Source organism: Hyperolius riggenbachi, chromosome 5 (genome assembly GCF_040937935.1).
Source record: "Hyperolius riggenbachi isolate aHypRig1 chromosome 5, aHypRig1.pri, whole genome shotgun sequence".
Lineage (NCBI taxonomy): Eukaryota > Metazoa > Chordata > Amphibia > Anura > Hyperoliidae > Hyperolius > Hyperolius riggenbachi.
Window position 1 is genome coordinate 374,303,275 of NC_090650.1, and position 24,109 is coordinate 374,327,383.

The window sequence follows — 24,109 nt, forward strand, 5'->3', positions numbered from 1 at the left end:
GCTTGTGTAGTGCTGCTAGTAACATCTCCATAAGCCACAGGCTGTGCCAGGCACCATTGGACAGTCTACAACTTTACACCTAGAGGTAGGTAATTCACCCGAGTGCATATTACGGCACCAGGTGGTGGAACTAGTAAAAATATTGGTAATTTACATTACTGATATTTTATTATGCACTTACCCGGCATCCATTCTCATTTGAACCGTCACCTCCAAACACCTGAATCCTGACTAACACTGACTAATTCCTAACAGTAACCCACTTCCAAGTGCCTAATACTAACCTACAGCGCCAAAACAACCGCAAGTGTAGGCGATCGTCTACAAAATAGACAATCAACTCCTCTATTCTCTCCCAAACTAGTGTCTCATCAGCTAATGGGCTACTAGTACCGCATCGGGCGCCTAACTCACCGCCTGGATGACCGATTACTGAACAGCAGAGTCCCTGGTAGCCGGCACTAGTAGAGTGGAGATCACCTGATACTGGATAGATGAGCTTTCCGCTTGCTTGAGTACCCAGTCCAAAAAGCACAAACCTCACCCCCCCCTCTCCTTAATACTTACCGAGCCTTCCTGCAGCACCTAGCAGGCTCCTATCGGCTTTCCGGTCTCCCCCGTGCATGCAAGCCGGCGTGTCACCAGACCTGCATTGGGTCATGGGACACATTGACTTGCATGCACGGACGCCGGAAGCTGCTAGGAGCCCGTTAGGTAGTAGCAGGAAGGCTGTTAAATGTCGCTCAAGGCTCAGTAAGTATTTTAAAAGCCTCACAACCGCTGAAAACAAAGTCCTGAAAAAAAAAATCACTGCTGGCATCAACTTCTATAATTCGCAAATAAGCGATGACACTGGCTTACAATAAATCAGCTGTTTTTTCCAATAAAACCTCTGTGATGTGCTGTCTACCCCACAGGTCAGAACTATGCTGAGCAATGAGTCTCTGACATACAGTATATCTCCTTGAATCTCTGTAGAGTTCTACATCTCAGTGAATCTCTGTAGAGTGAAAATCACAGTATGTCTCTGCAGAGTACCAAATCTCAGAGAATCTTATTTGAGTGGCAAATCTGAATGAAATGAATCTCGTTGGGTTGTCATATCTTAGTGAATGTCTGTAGAGTGCAAATCATATATGTCTCTGCAGAGTACCAAATCTCAGTGAATATCTGTAGAGTACCAAATCTGAATGAATCTCTGTGGGTTGTCATACCTTAGTGAATCTCTGTAGCGTGCCAAATCACAGTAGAGTTCAAAATCCCAGAGAATTTTTGGAGACTACTAAATCTCAAGAAGTCTGTATAGGGTATTAAATCTCAAGAAATCTCTGTGGGGTGTCGATTAATTGCTGTGGAATATAACATCACCGTGATTTTTTTGCTGCGTAACAAATCTCAGAGAATCTCTGTAAAGTACAAAATGGCAGTAAACCTCTGCAGAGCACCACATTATAGAGAATATTTGTAGAGTACTAGATCTCAGAGAATCTTAGAGACTTTCTGTGGACTACCAGATCTCACAGAATCTCTGTAGAGTACCCTGATATCACAGAATCCCTGTAGAGTACCAAATCCAAGGGAATATCTGTAGAGTACCAATATGTGCTGTGGTTAGCTACAGTCTTCTCTCTGAGGGCTTGATTCACAAAAGAGTGCTAACTGTTAGCACGGGCATTTTCGCATGAATTTTCGCATTGCGCGCGATCGCAAATTTTCACGCGTATCAATAGTTTTTGCGCGCAAACGTGAATTTTCTCGCTAAGTCAATATCGATTTCACATGAAAATTCGCGTTTGTGCCCAAAAACGTTATCGTTTCGCGCAAAAATTCGCGATCGCGCGCAATGCGAAAATTCGCGAGAAAATGCCCGTGCTAACAGTTAGCACTCTTTTGTGAATCAAGCCCTGATTCTCCTTGCCGACACCTGTTGCCTCTCCCAGACACAGGCTTCCATGATCCCACTGCAGATTAGCATTATTGTAGTGGTGCAGGAAGTACCAGGAAGTAGAATGTCACATGATTGATTTTCTCCACCTCTCTCCTATTAGGTTCCCAGCTACAGTGGCACTGCTGGCCCCAGAGTAAGTTGAAGGGGAACAACTGTCAGCCACCAGTATGTTTCCTTTGCTAGGCCCGCCCCTCTTGTTGCTGTGCCATGAGGCCCCTGCCTTCCTTTGGCACAGCCCCGAATACATGCCAGGAATAATATTAGGCTCTGAGACAAATCTTAGATAAACGTCTACTGTTATCTTTTTGAATCTTTATTTTATTCAAAGGAACATTATTGCAAAAAAAAAAAAAAAAAAAAAAATTGAAATTTAAAATACACATGTACAAATACAGCGAAAGATGCACTGTAATTACTTTTCCAGTGTTGCTGTCACTTAACAGTAGAAAGTAACAATCTGACAGGTTTTAAACTAGTACATTTCCTCATGGAGGATTCTCAGTATTTCCTTTAATCTTTATAAAAACACTCCTGGAAAGATACTGGCCAGCCTGCCTACTCACCTGCACACTATTCTGGCAGCTGGACTGAGCAACTGATGTCCAGTAAGAGCTTTTGAAAATAAAGGAAATACTAAAGATCCCCCATGAGTCCAAAGCCTGTAAGGTTTTTACTATGTACTATAAGTGACAATGACATAGGAAAAAGTAAGCTACAGTGCATTTTATTCTAGGACAAATGTACCACTTATGTGTATGCATCCACGTGTATTTAAAATGTTACTGTTTTAAGGATATCGGTCCCTTAAACAGTTTGTAGAGGAACACAAAGACAGCAGGGACATAGCACAGAGAATGTCATTCATTCTGACTGTTAAGTCCTGTATTTGGTTTCAGGAGAAAATCATTTCTATGTGTTTATAGTGCACAATGTATCTGATCACCGGCAATGTTTTGGCTGACGAGGAACAATAGGTACAAGCTGGTACGTGACGGCTGATACCACAGCGGCTTACTCACACAATACGGTGTTATTTGCTGGCACAGGGAGTCCTCCGACACAAAGAATAACTCACTTGTTGGACGGCCACTAGACAGACACAAATGTGCCAAAAACTCATCTCAGTGTAGCAAATGCACGGCTGGGAAGCTCTCATGTTACATCTACTGTGCCTGGCTCAGAAGTGGGAAATTTCCAATAGATGAAAGTCACCAATAAAGCTGGAAATGGAATATATAGTCCTCCATGGCTGATCACAACTTGTGATGGATATTCCGTGTTCACAGAGGACTGAAGTACAAAGGCACACATGCAAAAACGGCACTGGGAAATTTGGGCGCAGGATGAAGCTGAAAAACGTCTCACCCTGCTACTGCAAAAGCCCCAGCGGTGTTAATTACTACCCCCCTACCTTCCCCCCAGCTGCCATGGACTCAGGGGAAAAGACATCATACGGTTGCCATTATTTCTGCGGCCGAATAAAGTAATTTAGGCTGTGTCTTTTGACAGCGCCCAAATTACCATCTGAGCACTGCCATAGCTGTAATTCACATGCCCGCGCCGTCCTTCCACGACCCTCCAGCAAGCAGCGGCCACTCCCTGATAGCTGGCTGGTCATGGCCAGTTGGAGGCTACTGCGTATGATCTGGCTCCTGTTTCTGGGAGCGTTCTGCGCATGCGCAGTAGCAGTTTTTCCCCCATACTGCCCATGCGCAGAATGCTGCCATGCATAGGGACATGATGAGGAGGCGCATTTGCTGCCCAACTTTGATGTGGTTGCTGCTTGCTGGAGGGTCGTGGAAGGACAACGCAGGCACAGAATGACTGTGGGGGGCTGCAAGAAGCCCCAGGTAGGTTAAGTGTTTTTTCTTTTGTTTTTGTTTTTTTTTTACTTTAGATTGCCTTTCACAATGGCGCGGTGCGGCAATTTAACGAAGCCTAACACTAGGGCAATGAAAGTCTATGTTTTTGTGCAATGCGATTTAAGTGACGTTTTGCCGCATCCCTGACACGACCACATACCTACAGTATGTTACCTCTGCAGCAAAGTGCGGTGGACTGGAAGTCATGTTAGTCTATGGCTAACCGTATTGTGTTTAAAATGACCGATGCAAGTTTTACACGTTGCACATGCGCGGAAGGGAATTTTAGCAATACAGTTCAGTGCACGTCATCGATTCGGCAACAGGAAGTAAGTATCATATCCTGCTTGGCCTTCTTGCCAGACGGGGATTAGCGCGGATAATCCCCAAAGGCTGTTTTTGGCGGTCGCACCACACCGCTACTGCCAGTATTCAGTGTGAATCTGGTCTCAAAGGTGAAAGCAGATATTAGAATCTGCATACCACTGATAGGCAGAACAATGCCCAGACTTACCAGCAGCCTGTGTGGGTATAAATGTGCACACTGCATGATGAACTTGGAAAATCCTTTTAAAAAGTCCTCTAAAAAAAGAAACTTTTATTTACAACATGTAACTTGAAAGCAGTGCAATTGTTAGAAGTTAGCCAAGTGAGAATTCTGCTCAGAAGAAGAGATGAAATAGAATGATTTTATGTTTTCTTCCTGCATTTGCTTTCGATGTTTTCCCAGCGTGTTGAAATAACCTGATTTTAGCGTGCAAGGCCGGCCTCTGCTGTGCACTGATAGCGAGTCTTCATTGTGCGGCCGGGCAGGCCTCTGATATCAGCCTGTGTGCAGCATAGATATTCACTACACATCCTGACGTCATCAACCTATGTCAGAAACAGGCCCCTTGCTTTGTAACACAGGGGCTGCGCCAGATATCCTTGTGTGATGCCAAGTCCTGCACGGCTTCTGTCTCTGAGATGAAAGCGAACTGACGTACGTACTCACTCTGAGATAACTCAGCAGCACGCAGGCACCAATGAATTATCACTGATACACATGAGTACCTAGTCAGACTCTGGTGACTTACATTGAAAGGCAGTGGTATTTTCAAGTCAAGTGAAGGTGTGTGCAATAGGGAACATATGCAGCTGTAAAGGGAAAACCCTCATACTGACTCTGAGGCCCTGAACTATAAGACCTCGCTCACCTTGGGTGTGTTCAGAAACGTGTAAAAGCACATGATAAAAAACGCATGCATTGGTGCGTGTTTTAGTGTGCATTTCAGTGCGTTGTGGTTCGCTTTTTTTAAGCATGTTTTGCTTATTGTAGCAGCAGCAGTTGTCAATAAAGATTTGTTTTCAAATGAAAATGCGGTTTTTGTTTGATTTTCATTTAGGGGTAAAAACCGCATGCCCTTATATGTGCTTGTAGGTGCTTCTGTGCGCTAAAAAAGCACACCCATTCACTTGCATTGATGTGCGCTTTACAGCTCAACCCACAGAAATGCATGCAACACTACGTTTTTGTAACGCAGCTCAGCGCAGCGCATACATGTGAACAAGACACATTCATTACATGAAAAAATCAATTGCAGAACGCACAGAGCAATGTGCACACAAAATGTACCTAGTGTGAACAAGGCCTAACCATGGATTGAACTTAATCCTAATCAGTAACCAATATCCGCTTTCCCACGAGAAATCTTTTACCTTTTCTCGAGTAGATCAGCCAGGAGGGGGTTTGTGTATGGTTGATATTGTGGTGAAGCCCCACAGTGTGATGTCATGACCAAGGTCGTGACAGTTTGCTGTCTGTGAACCTCATTGCATTGTGGGAAATTACTGTTTTTTCCAACTGCCAAACAAGCAATAGCTCCCTCTGTGCATAGAACTCTCAGTAACAAGCATTCCGTACAGATCACCTGGCAGAACTAAAATATGTCACCACACTGATGAATTTCGGAATGTAAATCAGGGAGAGGAAAGATTTTACCACTGGCAAACACTGACTAAATAATCTATAAATGAATATTGTAAAAAATAAGCAATTTTATTCATTTTGTCATTTTCACTACATTTCCTCTTTAAAGTAAACCTGAGAGTGTACAAGAGAAATCGCCGCCGGGAGACTTGGGCGCAGGATACAGTCGATATATGGCTTATCCTGCTGCTGCACAAGTTCCCGGCAACGTTAAATACTATTCCCCCTCCAGGTCCACGTGGATGGTGGGGAATGATGTAATTCGGCTTCCAGCTATTGCTGGCGGCCGAATTACAGTGTTTTAAAAGTAACTTCACCTACGTCTTCTGACGGCGCCGAAGTCACTAACTGTGCGCCGCTATAGCTGTAATTCCTATTACGGTCTATGGTGGCGCCGGCTGCGCCCCAATCTCCTGCGGTGGATTCCTAGTGTTCGAACCTGAAAAGAGGATATAAAAAATGTATACATACCTGGGGCTTCTTACAGCCCCCTCCGGCCTGATCGCTCCCTCGCCGCTGTTCTCCGCTGTCTGCAGTCTCCACAATTAGCCCCAGAAAGTCCTCTGGTCCGGGGCATACTGCGCAGGCACACTTGGGCTGTGTGCGCTCCCTCTTCGCGCTTCCGTGGCCGGGAGTGTTCTGCGCCTGTACTACTGTGCAGGTGCAGAGAGCGGGATCAGTGAATAATGGCGCACAGCGCCTATGCATAAAAATGGCGCCGCTTTAAAAAGATGCGCTTATCGCTATTTATCGTTAGTACTGCATAATAATGGCGCACAGGGAAAAAAGAAGAAAAATGGCACACACTAACGTTATTTAACAATAGTGGCACACACTAACGTTATTTATCAATAGTAGCACACTAACGTTATTTATCAATAGCGCCCTACATAAGCCAAACTGCAGACGTTATTTAACTGCAAAGTGGTGAATGGATTTAATGTAACACTGTCAAGGTTAGGGTTGGGCACCACTGGGGGGTCTTTGGGTTAGGCACCACCAGGGGGGTCTTAGGGTTAGGTACAGGGAAGGTTCTGTGTGAGAGTAGGGTTAGGTATAGTTACAGTACAATATGCACCACCAGGGGGGTGGTTAGGGTTAGGCACCACCAGGGGGGTGGTTAGGGTTAGGCACCACCAGGGGGGTTTAGGGGTTAGGGATAGGTACAGAGAGGGTTCTGTGTGTTAACGCTAAATAACGATAAGGCTTTAACGCTAAATAACAATAAGGCTTTAACGTTAAATAGCGATAAGCGGCAAACGGATTAGCGGCAACACTGTGCGCCATTATTCACAGGCGCCATTTTCAGATGGATGCGCAGAGAGCACCCGGGCACAGGAGCGAGATGGGGGAGCAGGCACAGCCCAAATGCACCCGCACCGACTGGATGACTTACCGGGGCCAGTTGCAGAGGCTGCTGGCAGCGGAGGACAGCGCCATGGAATCGATCAGGCCGGAGGGGGCTGGAGAAAGCCCCAGGTATGTACGGTATACGTTTTTTTACTTCCCCTGTCTCAGGTGCACTTTAACATATTTCATTTTCCATATGCAGAGAGCAGTGGCAGAAAGAATATTGAAAACTGTCTTCACACTTTAAATACGCAAAGACCAGTGTCACAGCCCTGGAGACGGCACCTGCTAAACACTTTTTTAGTGAAGTCTATCACACTTATCCACCCTCACAGGCTCACTGTAATATCCAACCAGTATTATTATTATTTTTTTATTTTATTTATATAGCGACAACATATTCCGCAGCGCTTTACAAAGCACAATAAGACGACAAGGGGAACATAGATATCATCGTGTTGGTCATGCGCTTTTGTTGGATGTGTGTACGAGCCTTTAGAAAGAGACTTGTGATCTTCTGTTGTATGATAGGCAAGTCCACTTTTGGCAGCTGAGATGTGACCGCGTCAAACAGGAAAATCATCACTACTGTATTTATATCAGAGTGAAACGCCATTTATGTTAAGAAAAATGCACAACCTTCAGACATTGTTTTAAATTGCTTACATTTTGTATGTGCATCTAAAATGCAGCCATTCAGTAGTGTACCTAACAGACGGTGCAAGATGGGAATGTGAAAGCTTGGTGACAATCACTAGATTAATCCTTGGATTGAAAATGAGTACAAGTTCTCAGTACTTTATTGTCCAAAAAGTGTATGGAAACCAGGGGCATAACTAGGAATCCCCGGGCCCCCCTGCAAAATTTGGATCGGACACCCCCCACCCCGGGCCCGCTCAGGGCTGTTTTTGGGGGCCGGAGGGGTCCAGCATGAGGGGAGAGCATTGGACATCGGCGGGGAGGAGGGACAGTCCCTCACCTCGGGCTCTCTCCTCTGCGCTCTCCTCCAGCATCTATCACTGGCAGCAGGCACCTCCATCCACCGCGGAGGTCTCCGATCTCTAAGTGCTTCACACTACTTCCTGTTTAACCACTTGGCCACTGAGGGGTTTTACCCCTTGAGCACCAGATCAATTTTCACCTTTCAGCACTCCTTCCATTCATTCGTCTATAAGTTTATTATTACTTATCACAATTAAATGAACTATATCTTGTTTTTTTCGCCACCAATTAGGCTTTCTTTAGGTGGGACATTATGCCAAGAATTATTTTATTCTAAATGTGTGTTAATGGGAAAATAGGAAAAAATGTGGGGAAAAAAATCATTATTTTTCAGTTTTCTGCCATTACAGTTTTTAAATAATGTATGCTACTGTAATTAAAACCCATGAAATGTATTTGCCCATTTGTCCCGGTTATTACACCATTTAAATTATGTCCCTATCACAATGTTTGGCGCCAAAATTTTATTTGGAAATAAAGGTGCACTTTTTTCAGTTTTGCGTCCATCCCTAATTACAAGCCCATAGTTTATAAAGTAACAGTGTTATACCCTATTGACATAAATATTTAAAAAGTTTAGTCCCTAAGGTAACTATTTATGTTTTTTTTTTTTATTGTAATTTTTTTTCTTTTTATTACAAAAAATAAATAAATTGGGGAGTGTGGGAGGTAATGAGTTAATTTATAGTGTAAAAGTATGTATTTGTTTATTAAAATAGTTTTGGATGTAGTTTTACTATTTGGCCACAAGATGGCCACAGTAATTTTTTTGTTGATGCGACCTGTGAGCGTCGGAAGTACGCTTACAGAAAGCACAATGAGGCTGGGAACCATTTTTTTTTTTCACAATGATCGTGCTGCTTCTCATAGAAGCAGCCGATCATTGCTGGGGGGCTGAGATCAACGAACGGGAATGTTTTTTTCCCGTTCATTGATCTCCGGGCGAGCGGCCGGCGGCGTGCACGCGCACGAGCGAGTGGGATCGCAGACAGTGGCAGTAGCGACGGGAGGTGCGTATATCTACGCTCCTGGTGGGAAAAGGGTGTAAAAAGGAGCTAAGATATACGCACGCATGGTGGTGAAATGGTTAAACAGAGTACAAACACTTTGAGGAACCTCCGGCGGTGGAACGCAGGAAGGTATGTGTTCCTGCCTGCTGCCAGTGATAGATGCTGGAGGGGAGCGCAGAGGAGAGAGCCCGAGGTGAGGGACTGTCCCCCCTCCTAGCCGATATCCAATGCTCTCATGCTGCGACCCCTTTGGCCCCCAAAAAATGGCCCCAGGCCCCCCCGCGTGTGCAGGGCTTGCATCCCCTATTGTTACGCCCCTGATGTAAACCAGTGAACATATAGGGCTTGATTCACAAAGCGGTGCTAACCCAGTTAGAGACTTTAGGCGTGATAACCATTGCACCACGCTGGTGAAAAGCCAGTTTAGGCGTGATAAGATTAGGCGTGATAAGATTAGGCATGATAAGTTTAGGCATGATAAGTTTAGATAAGTTTAGATCACGTGCAAAGTCCCGCACGCAAAGCAGCGCCATTAAACTCTATGCGAAGTGCACCAGACTTTGCTAGCGCAAAACTTTTAATTAGCTGTGCACTGCGGTGCTAACCCAGTTGGTGCTTAAACTTATCACGCCTAAACTTATCATGCCTAAACTTTTCACACCTAAACTTATCACACCTAAACTGAGTTTAGGCGTGATAAGGGGCTTTTCACCAGCGTGCTAACTGTTAGCACCGCTTTGTGAATCAGGCCCATAGAGTTGTCCCTTTAAAAAGGGACAGTTGGGGGCTGTAGCAAAGTCCCCGTTATCCACAACTCAGCAGCAGACTGTAGGGGGCAGCATCAGCTCTACAATCAGCTAATATTTTTCAGTCTCACCCTCTACTCTGTTGCTTCTGCCTGACTCATGGAGCACAGAGCTTACCTGCTGAGAGTCTGTGTGTGCTGGCACGCCCCTTAATTAAATATGCACTGCTCTTGGCTAGCCCCTCCTCCTCGCCATGTGCCATTCTACCTTCTGGTTCTGCTGGTAATCTGCAGTTTATTGCTGTGCATGTACAGTATGTCTTAGGGCCCTTTTCCACTAGCTGCGTTTTTTCTAAAAACGCATGCGTTTGCTCATTCTGCAGCCTGTTTAAAATAAGAATCTTGGGTGGCCTTTTCCACTGCTGCATTTCAATTTTTTTAAGAACGCAAATGCATGTCTGTGCGACTATTATGCGTTTTGCGTTTTAGTGTAAAGTATAGGAACGCATGAAAAATGCATAGAAATGCGTTCTGCTTTTTGTATTGATTTAACCACTAGTATCTATTTTCAAAAATCAAGACAACACTTGCCAATCAGAAAAATGGGAACGCAGACGCATAGAAAACACACATCAAAATAGATCAAAAACATTTGCGTTTTGCAGTGGAAAAGGCCCCTTAGGAAGTTTTTACATGTTACCCCAGCCACTCACCTACAAATCCATTCTCTCAGCCGTACACCTAGCAGTACCCATTCATATAATCAGGGGATCAGTGAATAATGGCGCACAGTGCCTATGCATAGAAATGGCGCCGCATTAAAAAGATACGCTTATCGCTATTTATCGTTAGTACTGCATAATAATGGCGCACAGGGAAATAAAGAAGAAAAACGGCACACAGTAACGTTATTTATCAATAGTGGCACACACTAACGTTATTTAACAATAGTGGCACACACTAACGTTATTTAACAATAGTGGCACACACTAACGTTATTTATCAATAGCGCCCTACATAAGCCAAACTGCAGAAGTTATTTAACTGCAAAACGATGAATGGATTTAATGTAACACTGTCAAGGTTAGGGTTAGGCACCACCAGGGGGTCTTAGGGTTAGGCACCACCAGGGGGGTGGTTAGGGTTAGGCACCACCAGGGGGGTGGTTAGGGTTAGGCACCACTGGGGGTGGGTCTTAGGGTTAGGCACCACCAGGGGGGTGGTTAGGGTAGGCACCACTGGGGGTGGGTCTTAGGGTTAGGCACCACCAGGGGGGTGGTTAGGGTTAGGCACCACCAGGGGGGTGGTTAGGGTTAGGCACCACCGGGGGTTTAGGGGTTAGGGATAGGTACAGAGAGGGTTCTGTGTGTTAACGCTAAATAACAATAAGGCTTTAACGCTAAATAACAATAAGGCTTTAACGTTAAATAGCGATAAGCGGCAAACGGATTAGCGGCAACACTGTGCGCCATTATTCACAGGCGCCATTTTCAGATGGATGCATAATCAGTGTTTTTCTGGTGTTGGGGGGGGGGGGGGGGGGGGCATCCTCATAAGTTTGCTTGAGGCAACAAAAAAACTAGAACCGGCCCTGAATTAATGTAATACTGTAACATGGGGCATATTCACAAAACAATAGTAAAATTGCTGTGTGTAGGCAACACACAGCAATATTACTAATACGTCTCAGGTTGTGCAAATGACATGTGAGTTGCTGATATGATGTGCATTACACCAGCAGCATTTGTGAGTATGCCCCCTAGTGGTAAAAACGTATTATAACAAAAATAGCACACTACTACACTAAAGTAAAATTGTATGTGAGACCTTTGTGACTTGGGTGTATATGTAGGGCCTATCTGTGCAGTAAATAAGCTATATAATTGTTTGTAAGATGCAAGTATATTATAAACATTTGTAGCAGGTGTATATTTAGTTATACAGACCCTGGTATATGTACTGACCTATGTACAGTGGGATACAAAACTTTGGGCGACCTTGGTAACCATCATGATTTTGCTGTATAAATTTGTTGGTTGTTCTGATAAAAAATGTCAGTTAAATATATCATATAGGAGACACACACAGTGATATTTGAGAAGTGAAATGAAGTTTATTAAATTTACAGAAAGTGTGCAATAATTGTTGAATCAAAATTAGGCAGGTGCATAAATTTGGGCACCACAAAAAAGAAATGAAATCCATATTTAGTAGATCCTCCTTTTGCAGAAAGCCTCTAAACACTTCCTGTAGGTTCCAATGAGAGTCTGCATTCTGGTTGATGGTATTTTGGACCATTCCTCTTTACAAAGCATCTTATTTAGGTTTGATGGCTTCCGAGCGTGGACAGCTCTCTTTAACTCACACCACAGATTTTCAATTATATTCAGGTCTGGGGACTGAGATGGCCTTTCCAGAACGTTGTACTTGTTCCGCTGCATGAATGCCTTAGTGGATTTTGAGCAGTGATTAGGATCGTTGTCTTGTTGAAAGATCCAGCCCTGGAGCAGCTTCAGCTTTGTCACTGATTCCTGGACATTGGTCTCAAGTATTTTGAAGCTGGCTTGGCCAAATGTGCTTTAGCATACCTCAAGCGGCTCTGTTTGTGCTGTGGGCGGAGAAAAGTCTTCCTCTGCATCACTCTCGCATACAGGATCTCCTTGTGTAAAGTGCGCTGAATGGTTGAACGATGCACAGTGACTCCATCTGCAGCAAGATGAAGTTGTAGGTCTTTGGAGCTGGTCTGTGGGTTGACTCTGACTGTTCTTACCATTCATTGCTTCTGTCTATCCGAGATTTTTCATGGTCTCCCACTTCGAGCCTTAACTTGTACTGAGCCTGTGGTTTTGCATTTCCTCAATATGTTCCTAACTGTGGAAACAGATAGCTGAAATCTCTGAGACAGCTTTCTGTACCCTTCCTCTAAACCATGATGGTGAACAATCTTTGTCTTCAGGTCATTTGAGAGTTGTTTTAAGATCCCCATGTTGCTACTCTTCAGAGAAAATTAAAAGAGGAGGGAAACTTACAAATGACCCCTTTAAATACTCTTTCTCATAATTGGATTCACCTGTAGATGCAGTTCAGGGGTCACTGAGCTCACCAAGCAAATTTGAGTTCCAATAATTAGTTCTAAAGGTTTTAGAATCAATAAAATGACAACAGTGCCCAAATTTATGCACCTGCCTAATTTAATTTAAACAAAATTATTGCACACTTTCTGTAAATTCAATAAACATCATTTCACTTCTAAATATCACTGTGTGTGTCTGTTACATGATATATTTAACTGACATTTTTTTTATCATAACAACCAACGATTTATACAGGAAAATCATGATGGTTAACAAGGTTGCCCAAACTTTTGCATCCCACTGTATAGAAACAGCTAAGCATCAAAGACGAAAAAGCGTTTTTTGGTTAACAAATAAGGACTGTGCCTCCAAAAGACAGGCAGTTTCATTATACGCTAACACTGTGCTGCACGTGGCGGATGTACACAGAGCATTGCCAAGTGTGTGAACTTGTGAGGACAGGCTGACACTTCACCTGCTCAGAGATATACAACTCTGACATTTGTCTCTAAGAAGATTGCCTGAAGACATGTCACAACTCATTTAAATAATTCAATGTGGCATATTAGTCTTAAGCCAACTTGGAAGGTTTGTGTAAGCATTTAATGGGTCAGTGGTCTCTCTTCCTATGGCACAGATAAGCAGGCACTCATTTGCTGTTTGTTCTTGAATTACAGTTGTGAGTGGTGGGGCTCTGGAAGGCACTTACAGGCTGAAGCAATTCCACTTCCACTGGGGATCCTGTGATGGGCGGGGCTCCGAGCACACCGTGAATGGGAAGAAATTTGATGCTGAGGTAAGCTGTTATTTCTTATCTGCCTAACAAGTTTTATGAACTATTGATGGGAGTGTTTTAATGTAACTGTGATAAAGTTTAGCATAAGTTTAAAATATTCTATTCTATATTCTTCTCACTTCAGTTGTCCTTTAACGCTTAGTAAAATAGTATAACAAAGCAGTGCAGCACAGTACGCTATATAGATTTCAGTGTCATTCAGTAGGGGTTTTTGTAAGGATTCCTGCTGTAGCATGTTCTGTCCGTTGCAGTGGAGCTGCAAACGGACAGTTCTAGCTTATCTGCTTGCATTCCGTTGTGCATTTGCAATGGGTCTCATAGTCATTTGCAATCGCTCTGCAGTTCTGGGCAGCTCAGGATGCTGTCATCATTCCATCAATTGCTTGTTGCAGCTGAGCTGCGGCCAGGTAGGCCTGGATTTCCTGCATGCATGTTGTTACATAATACTACATGTATTTCTTATGGGGGGCCTTTACATTCACAGCCAGCTAGCAAATGGTAATCAAGCCAGCTCAGGTTGAGTGATTATCATTCAGCTGTGTGGAGATTTGCATACCTGCATCCAATGGCTGATGCCAGCATAAAGGTCTGCCTCCCATTTCATACCCTGCCCGTCATAGCGATCACTATGCTGGCCTGCTGGGCACTGTGCTACTCTGTATAGTTCTGTTATTGTAGTTCTATGCGACCTTATTACTTGTGCTTTAGCTAGTTCTTGATAAATATATATGCAGTCTTGCTAATATATATTTATCCATTAGTTGAGCCGTTTGTTATTTTTCTGTATTATTGTGTATTGCCTAGTTCCATGCTTGATGGACGTTCGCTGCATCCGCGGTGGATCAATGAAGTCCATTATCCACATAGCTTGGATTCTGCCATCACCACGTTGGTGACTGGTAGTATTCCTGCTACTCTAGTTCTGGGAACCTTACCTGACTATAGGCTGTGGTTGCTATTAGTTACGTTCTTTCCTGTAGTTTTACCTGTCTGAATGCTTGCTATCGCTAAGGCAGCGCAACATCGCACTGTGCTGCCATTGTGTCTTACTTGTCTAGTTACACTCCAATCTATAGTCCTGTCTTGTACCTGTCTGAATGCTTGCTATCGCAAAGGCAGCCAACATCGCACTGCGCTGCCATTGTGTCTTATTTGTAGTGATATCGGAAGCCCAGAGCCAGGGCCGGCCTAAGGTTTCACAGCGCCCTGAGCGAAACCTGACTTTGGTGCCCCCCCCCCCCCAATCCTCTTCGCATGCACGCACGCACACACACACACACGCCCATTGCAATTCACCTTTTCCTCCGGAGATATCTCCTAGGACAGTGGTACCCAACCTTTTTGAAGTTGTGACACATCACGCCAAGCGCTCAGATCTCCGTGACACATATGTATAACAGAAAAATACTAATAATAATAACCACAAAATGGATGAAAAGAGTCCATTATCCTGAATACACTTACAAATTAAGCCTAGAATCTTTTAGGAATATTAATACAAACATCAGTTGGACAGTTAGGGCCCCCCCCAATTTTGGAATGATAGCATGGCACCAACAATTTGCACAGCGCGTTATAGCCGCAGTGCATCCCCCACCCAAAAAAAAAATGTCCTTAGACTCAGTATAGGTAGGTAGGTAGCCAGCCAGGTATAGGTGCCCCCAGTATGGGATCTCATGTGTAGATGCCCTCAATATAGGTAGCCAATCATAGGTGCCCCCAGTATAAGAAGGCAGATGTAGTTAGAGCAGGGCTACAAGGAAATGGGCCTGGTACACACCATGCATTTTCCCATCAGATCAACAGGAACTTTCCCATCGCTCTTCAATTTCCAGCATGTCTGATCTGCTTCTGGTTGAGAAAGGGTTCCGTTTTTGAGATTAGTACTGCACATTGAAAGCAGATTACACAAGCTGGAAATTATCCAATGGTGGGAAACTTCCTTGTTGACCTGACTGGAAAATTTTATGAGCTATACCCAGCCTTGGGTGAGAGCAGGGGCGTAGGAATAGGCCCTGCAGCCCCTGCGCCCGCGGGGGGGCCCGCCCCCCCCCCCCCTGGGGCCCGCTCGGGGCCGTTTTGTGGGTGCTGGAGGGGTGGCAGCATGAGGGGAAAGCCTTGCCCACAGTCGGCGGGGAGAGGGGTAGTTCCCCCCTCTCCCTCACCTCGGGGCTCTCCCCTCTGCGCTCCCCTCCAGCTCGTAAGTGTCTGTGGGGCTGTGGTGGGCAGCGAGCGGCGGGCAGATACATACCTGCTTCCGTGCGTTCCATCGGAGACTTCTCCCTCTAGCGGCTGACGTCATTTCCGGAAGTGACATCAGCCGCTAGAGGGAGAAGTCTCCGATGGAACGCACGGAAGCAGGTATGTATCTGCCCGCCGCTCGCTGCCCACCACAGCCCCACAGACACTTACGAGCTGGAGGGGAGCGCAGAGGGGAGAGCCCCGAGGTGAGGGAGAGGGGGGAACTACCCCTCTCCCCGCCGACTGTGGGCAAGGCTTTCCCCTCATGCTGCCACCCCTCCAGCACCCACAAAACGGCCGCGAGCGGGCCCCGGGGGGGGGGGGGCCCGCTCAGAAAATCTGCAGGGGGGCCCGGTGGGGCCTAGTTACGCCCCTGGGTGAGAGTTATAGTTGTAGTCGCAATTAGCTTACACAGATTTTTTTAAAAGATACAAATGACAGAGTGGGCTCTAGAAAGTCAGCTGTTCATTTTTCTTGATCTGAAAAAAATATAGTGTTCATGGACGATGAAGTGGCTTCAATCAGTCGTGGGGGGAAATAGCATTGCGATCACTAATGCTCAGGCATTGGGGGCCTGACAGGATGGATCCTTAACGACCCATGATGTCCGAGCAATATACATGGTCAGCTGCTGTACACAGATAACTATAAGGGCCCGTTTCCATTGGAGCGGAAACCGCTCAGAATCCACGGAAACCGCTCCGAATCCGCAGTTTCCCAGCAGGCAAATCGCACGGGGATACTCTGCCATAGGAAACTATGGTGCCGCCGGCCGAAACGCTTACCTTAGCGATTCGGCCGACACTGCCCACAGATTTCGCGCGGGAGGCTGCGAATCGCATAGCCGTGCATGGCACGGCTTCTGGGATTCGCCTGCGTTTCTGCACACCCGGAAGTGCCGCCGCGCGTCTCACAGACGCGTGCGGCACAGGTGGAAACGGGCCCTATTGGTTGTCGCATGTGTGTACGCAGCTTTACTGTGTGTCAAGCGCACAGGACCTAAGAGTGTGTGTGGTGTGCGTGTATGAAGTGTGTATATGAAGTGTGTGTGGTGTCTGTGTAGAGGGTGTGTATTACCTAACCTCACAAGCTGCCAGGTTCTGTTGGCTGCTGTTGCTGGAAAGCTGACTGGAGTCACATAGGATGTCTTTTACTGACTTCTGCAAGCTGCTGAGTTAGCAGCTAGCAAATTGCCTTCAGGCTCCAGCCCTCTTCTCACATATTGCTTCGCTTCAGCAGCCCTCTTTTCCATCCTTATCAGAGGGGGACATAGGGATTGAGACAGGCCTGGCCAGGATAAGCACACTTCACTGCACGCCAGCCAGGGTCATGACTTCAGGTCAATCAGGCAAGAGACTGGGAGCTGAGCTGTGTTCTCTTCACTGCAGAGAGAGATCACCATCTGTGCCGTTATCTGTTTTACCAGTCCGGGCAGTGATTGCTGGAGTCACTGAAGCCAATAGCACTCTCAGATGCCAAGAGAAATCTATGCTGCCTCTACGGGCAGGGCCGGGCCGAGGCATAGGCTGGAGAGGCTCCAGCCTCAGGGCGCAGTGTAGGAGGGGGCGCACAACTCATTCAGTTGTCATTCCTAATTGTGTATGAAGCAGAAAGAAATAAGAAAAGGGGAAACATAGCAGTGACTGCAGGCCAGAGAACTAGATATTAAGGTGTTGGGGAGGTTGTGGGCCCTGTGGCACCTCTTAGTCTAATAGCAATCAGTGTGTGACGGATGGGTTGGGAGGGATGGAGGGGCGCACTTTGGTGTCTCAGCCTTGGGTGCTGGAGGACCTTGTCCCTGCTCTGTCTACGGGAAGCCTGAAGGTCTGATCTCCAGCACCCAGCCAATAGCGAAAGAGCCCTGACTCACTGGCAGCTACAGCCACGGTACAGTTTCAGGCTGGTTTGACTGAGCTGCCTGGGGCCGGGGCTGAGAGAATCGAGAGGCTGCTGTGACGCTATACATTTTTAGCAAGTCAGTTACCACTGCTGGCCGGCTCTGATTGTCTGAGGTGGCGGCGACCCGGGGAAGAATGCCACACTCCAAGTGGCAGCTCCGCAGTAGTTTACTGGTCTTCGGCCCCATCACCCCCAGCGGCACCAGGGGGCGGAGATACCATGTGACGTGAGACAGACCCAGCCAGAGGCCACAGCAGCCAGATAGATATGAAAAACTTATGCGGCCAGGGCGGCAGCCGGCAGGGCAGGAGCGCCCCCTGGAAGCCGGCGCCCTGAGAGATCGCTCCGGTCGCTCAGGTCAAAGGTCGGCCCTGTCCAGAGCTGCAGTTGCTCTGGGCAACCTGTGTAGCCTCTTCCATTAATCAGCTACCAGCCTTGTTGCTCTGGGTGGTCAAAGTTTAACCCCCAAGCATTGCACTTGTGATTTGTAAACAGACAATATTGCTTATGCACACAAGCATTGCAGGTTTACAGAAGAGTAATAGTGCCCATACATGGCACAGTTTTTTCTTTTTTTTTTATTAGATAATTTTGTTCATTTATTCCTTTTGATCGAATATAATTTTCCAACACGTCCAATCAGATTTTTATTGAAAAAACGGGACAATCGATTTTTTTTTCTTGATTGAAAAAAAAAAGATTCTTTTAAACTTTCATTCAATTCAACCGTTTTGGTCAAACAAACGGAAACATTGAATGTTTTTATTGTACTGTGTATGGACACCTTTACTTAGTTCCTCCTGTATGAATTCTCCAATAGATTATATTTTAAAGCGAACCTTAAGTCATGTAAAAAAAATGAGATTTACTCACCTGGGGCTTCCCTCAGCCCCCAGCAGCCGATCGGTGCCCTCGCAGCTCCGCTCCGATGTCCCAGGACCCGCCGGCGACAACTTCCGGTTTCGCCGTCACCGGCCGACAGGCATGGGAACGCGAGTGATTGTTCGCGTTCCCAGCCTGTATATCGCCCCCTATGCTGCTATTGCGACCTCCTGGCCGCAATAGCAACATAGGGGGCGATATACAGGCTGGGAACGCGAACAATCACTCGCGTTCCCATGCCTGTCGGCCGGTGACGGCGAAACCGGAAGTCGTCGCCGGCGGGTCCTGGGACATCGGAGCGGAGCTGCGAGGGCACCGATCGGCTGCTGGGGGCTGAGGGAAGCCCCAGGTGAGTAAATCTCATTTTTTTTACTTGACTTAAGGTTCGCTTTAAGTGATAAAAAAAGGGAGCAATGACATGTGGTGGCAACCAGCCAATCAGAGATGTGCAAATGCAATCATAAGGAAACATGGGTCAGTAATGACCAAGTATGGCAAGCAGTTGATTCCTACGTGATTTCAAATTGATAGGGAAGTGGACCTGTGGTCAATTTTCTGTCACTTTGTCCACTTGACCTTAAAGTGAACCCGAGGTGAAAATAAACTGATGAGATAAACAATTGCATTTATCATCCTACTCCTAAAATTGACTTTTTTTTTTAGATATCCCAGGGTTTCATTTTATATATTATATTTAAACATTTACAAAGTATATTCAAAGTGTTGTAGTCTCTGCTCAGTGACAGCCTATTAAGTGTCCCTAAATGAAAATACATGCACTTTTTACCTATTTTTATATCCCCCTGCTCTCAGAAGTTGTATTCTGCCAGGAAAACTTTTATGGCTGTACTTTGCTTATCAGTGATGTTTACTATATTCCCGACAAGGTACTGGCAAGACAGAAGCTGTCACTTCTATGCCTACAAATTAACTCTTTCAGGCAACAAAATAAAACAAGTAAAACAGCCTGGTTATTAATGTTTTGCACTGTACATACATACACATGTTTAGCTCATCATGTCACGTATCGCCTCCGGTACATTTTAAGTACAAGTTGAAGTTTTTTGGGGGGTTAGACTGAGGACATTTGCTTTTTGCAGGTTTTAGCTTATGATCACTGCTGAAGAGCTTACAGACAGCCTTGATTTATTGATTGCTTTGAAGAGGAGCTGTCAGCAATACTATCTCAGAAGAAAACATATATAAGTAGATAAATACTTGCTCTACTCATATAACATATGTAGTGCACTGTCCATGCTTTGATTTTAATGATTTTTCTACAGTAAAAAAAAAAGAAAATCCTTCTTAGCATTTCCCATTTTAACTGTGGCTATTTTGAAGCCAATCCTGATGTAATTTCCTCCCTTAGGCCTAGTGCACACCAGAGCGGTTCGGCAGCGTTTTTCGATCCGCTTGCGGGTGCAGATCCGCTTGGGTAATGTATTTCAATGGGCTGATGCACACCAGAGCGGGAGGCGTTTTGCAGAAACGCATACTCCCGGGCTGCTGCAGATTTTGGATTGCGGATGCGTTTCTACCTCAATGTTAAGTATAGGAAAACCGCAAACCGCTCTGAAAAAGGGCACTTCAGAGCGGTTTGCCAGGTGTTTTTTGTTACAGTAGCTGTTCAGTAACAGCTTTACTGTAACAATACATGAAATCTACTACACCAAAAACGCTTCACAAAACCGCAAAATGCTAGCTGAAACGCTACAGAAAAATAAGAAAAAGCGTTTCAAAATCTGCTAGCAATTTGCGGATCTGCTAGCGGTTTTTGGTGTGCACCAGGCCTATCTCTCCTCTGCTTGATTGTGTCTGCATTGCCCACCCTCCACTATAGAAAGTGAAATGTCTCAGCATGAGAAATATTGGCCAATCAGAGAGACACAGAGGTGTGGGAGGGGAAAACAGGAGGGAAAGGGGCTTCAGCCAATCAGACTGCATTAGTTAAGTCTGAGGGGAAAGTAGAGAAGCAAAAAAGGACAACCCAGCATGCCCTGCAACTTCCTTTTGGGAAGAATAGTAATAGTGTTTTTAACTTTTGGATTGCCTGTTTAGCATCCTTATTACTTGTTTACCAGATAAAAATTAAAGAATTGATTTTATGACTGACAGTTATACTTTAAATATTATAATTTTTTAACTGCCTTTACATTTGATTTCTTGGCAGCTCCACCTGGTCCACTGGAATACCAAATACGACAGTTTTGGGGAAGCCGTAAAGCACTGCGATGGACTTGCGGTCATAGGTGTTTTTTTGAAGGTAAGAAATATAAGAAAACTTGGATTTCTTTATGTAAAGTAGAACTGAGGGGCACAAGTGTTACCTTTGCATGGGAAGTGCAATGGACTTTCAGTCGTGTTGTCTGTATAGTTTTAAACTGCTAGGGCCTATTTACACTTAATGCGTTGTTATGCATTAGTGTGCGTTAGTATGCGTTGATGCACGTTTTTATTCCATAGCAGCGAATTGTGAAAAAGCTTTTAATTAAAACGCATATAGTGGAAACTGAGCCATAGGAAAACATAGGCATTACATTGAAAATGTAATTTATTTCAGTTATAACTGAGAGCAACTGACTAAAGCTGGCCACTAACGGTCCAATTTCTAGCGAAAAATCGTTCGAGCGATCATAAATTCTGATCGGATTGGTTGTAAATAATCTCCATTGGTGGACACAATCGATTATGAACGAGTGAAAAAAATGTCGCCTGAATGAATTTTCATCGAACGGAAATTTGGATTGTCTTGGTGGCCGTGATAGATAGGAAGCAATGATTGGTTAGTTGATGGTGTAGTGAACGATTTTTCGTCCGATCAGAATTTCTGATCGCTCGAACAATTTTTCGCTAGAAATTGGACCGTTAGTGGCCAGCTTAAGTGTGAGGGGCCTTCGGCCTGGAACCCACTAGCAGTACATTTCTAAGCCATTGCTAAGGGCTTCTGATTTGCTCTTGCTAATGTAATGCTATGGGTGTGATCCCACTAGAGGGATGGGATTTCATAAAAATCACCCATAGCATTATATTAGCAAGAGCTTTTCATATCACTAGCACTTAAAGTGAACCAGAGACGAAGCACCCTCATGTATTTTACCATATATATCAGTGGGAACATTAGAGAAAACACCTACCCTGCTCTCTGTTTCATTCTTCACTGTTCAGATTGCTTCTTATCAGCCCAGATAAAATCCCTGACTGAGCATTCAGGCTGGCTTTGCTATAATGACTCAGCTATAATGATTCCTGAGCAGAGCCACAAGGGGGCAGGCTTGGACTTTAAAAGACAGCACAGAAGACGGACTCAGCTATAAAGATTCCTGAACAAAGCCAGACTGAATGCTCAGTCAGAGATTTTATCAGGGCTGATAAGAAGCAATCTGAACAGTAAATAATGAAACAGAGAGCAGGGTAGGTGTTTTCTCTAATGTCCCCACTGATATATATGCTAAAATACATAAGGGTGCTTCATCTCTGGTTCCCTTTAAAAAAGGCTGCTAGTGGGTTTGAGTCCTTAGTGCTTTCACAATGGGAAAAAAAATGCTTGTCTTTTATTCCTTCACTTCCTGTCTGGAAAACCCCTGCCAGGGCCGGGCTGTTTCAGCACAGGGAGATGAGGTTCTGTCCCGCCCACTTAGTGTACACAATGATCTCTGGGACCGCCCAGAACTGATTTTTCTGCTCAGAAATTCTGCTCAGAGGTCACTTGACTTAAAGCAGACCTGGACTCAGAACTTCCTCTCGGCTCTAAAAGATAAGCAACAGCATAATAACCTTTAAAAAACATTTCTCTGTTACATCTGATAGAAATCCTGCAACAAATCTGCAGTGTGTATACTTCCTGCTTTCATGGAAGCAGGCATATGGGTAACATTCTGTGTTTACAAATTAGCTGTTTTACCAAGATTCCTGAGCTAACACAGATGAGAGATTAAATTACAGTTGTGAATAGTCACAGATGAGGGGGTATTGGACAGGCTAAACTCTCTAAATACATACAGGGTAGAGTTCTAATATGTTTCCTTCTGTCTTGTGCAAGAGTTCAGGTCCACTTGAAGAGGGAGAATAGGGCTAGCTAGTAACAGCCACAGCACTGCTACTGCTAAGTATAGACTGAGCCTAACCATGTCTGTAAATATTAGGCTGCCAGAAGCCCTCAGATCTTTGTAGGTCAGTAAACAAATAGACCCACTACCCAATTTTGGACCCATTACCTATATATTGGAAATGTTGGACCCATTACCTATTTACCATGAAAGGTAATAAATAAATAATGCTAATAAAAACACACATATGAAAAATAGTTAAAGGGACTCCGAGCAGTGCAGAAATGGAGCTGCCGACTTTGAGGAAAAGTCGTCCTGTGTAATACAAGCAACTATGGAAAGCATACCATTTTGAAGCTCTCTTTCTCCTCTTTCCAACGACACATAAACCGTCGCCCTACGCCTTTTAGTTTTCGATATTCTCGCGATCAAAATTTCAATCACGATAATAGCAAAAACTAAAAGGCGTAGGGTGGCGGTTTATATATCATTGGAAAGACGAGAAAGAGAGCTTCATCTTTCCATAGTTGCTTCCATAGTTTCTGCACTGCTCGGAGTCCCTTTAAATGAAATAAATTTGCATTCATAAAAACTTATTTTAGCAAATTCCAGTGTCATGATCTGTGTACTTGTTTAAAAAAACATTTAGTTATTTTCTTTTGTAAGCACACTATCTGATTATTGACTATATATAGTACTGGTTTATGCTGGGACTGGGCACCCATGTGGCCTGTTTTGTTTAGTAAATCCACAATCAGGACTTTTTCTCGATCTTGGATGGAACTTTAGGGTTTTGAGGGTGTGTTTGCGAAGTATGTAAAGAATGTTGGTTGTGTTTATAGCTTATTTCTGCAGCAATCACAACTGTATCGGGTTTGTATAGTACACACGACATATGTTTCTTATACAAACACAGTAACAGAGGCAATCACAGTAGTAAAAACATTTCCTTACTTAGTGACTACCTCACAGTAATTGATAGTATACCAATCATCATTCATAGTATACACAGTGCTTATCAGTTCACATCAGGGCACTGTTCATATTGCATCACATCATTAGGTGCTGCGTGCAGGTATGAAGTCTATATAGCTTTGGAATGGAAATGTACATCCTGACTCTCAGGTAATAAAGAGCATCCCAGTAAATGGAGAGAGACATTTTCTCCTGAGACAAAACAATTCCGTAGTCATTTTTTCATTTTAATTCAAACTGAGTTGTGTGTAGAGATGAGGCCATTAAGCTGCAGCAGCTCTGCCCATGGGTGTCTGCTCTGAGTCAGCAG

General features: G+C 44.7%; 1 protein-coding gene across 1 annotated transcript in view; it reads left to right on the top strand.

Moving 5' to 3' along the window:
• Positions 1-24,109, top strand: part of LOC137519016 (carbonic anhydrase-like) — a 71,076-nt gene that overhangs the window by 31,796 nt on the left and 15,171 nt on the right. The window contains exons 4-5 of the mRNA XM_068237590.1: positions 13,638-13,756; positions 20,949-21,041. Coding sequence (XP_068093691.1) covers positions 13,638-13,756; positions 20,949-21,041 — 212 coding nt within the window. The remainder of the gene's footprint in view (positions 1-13,637; positions 13,757-20,948; positions 21,042-24,109) is intronic.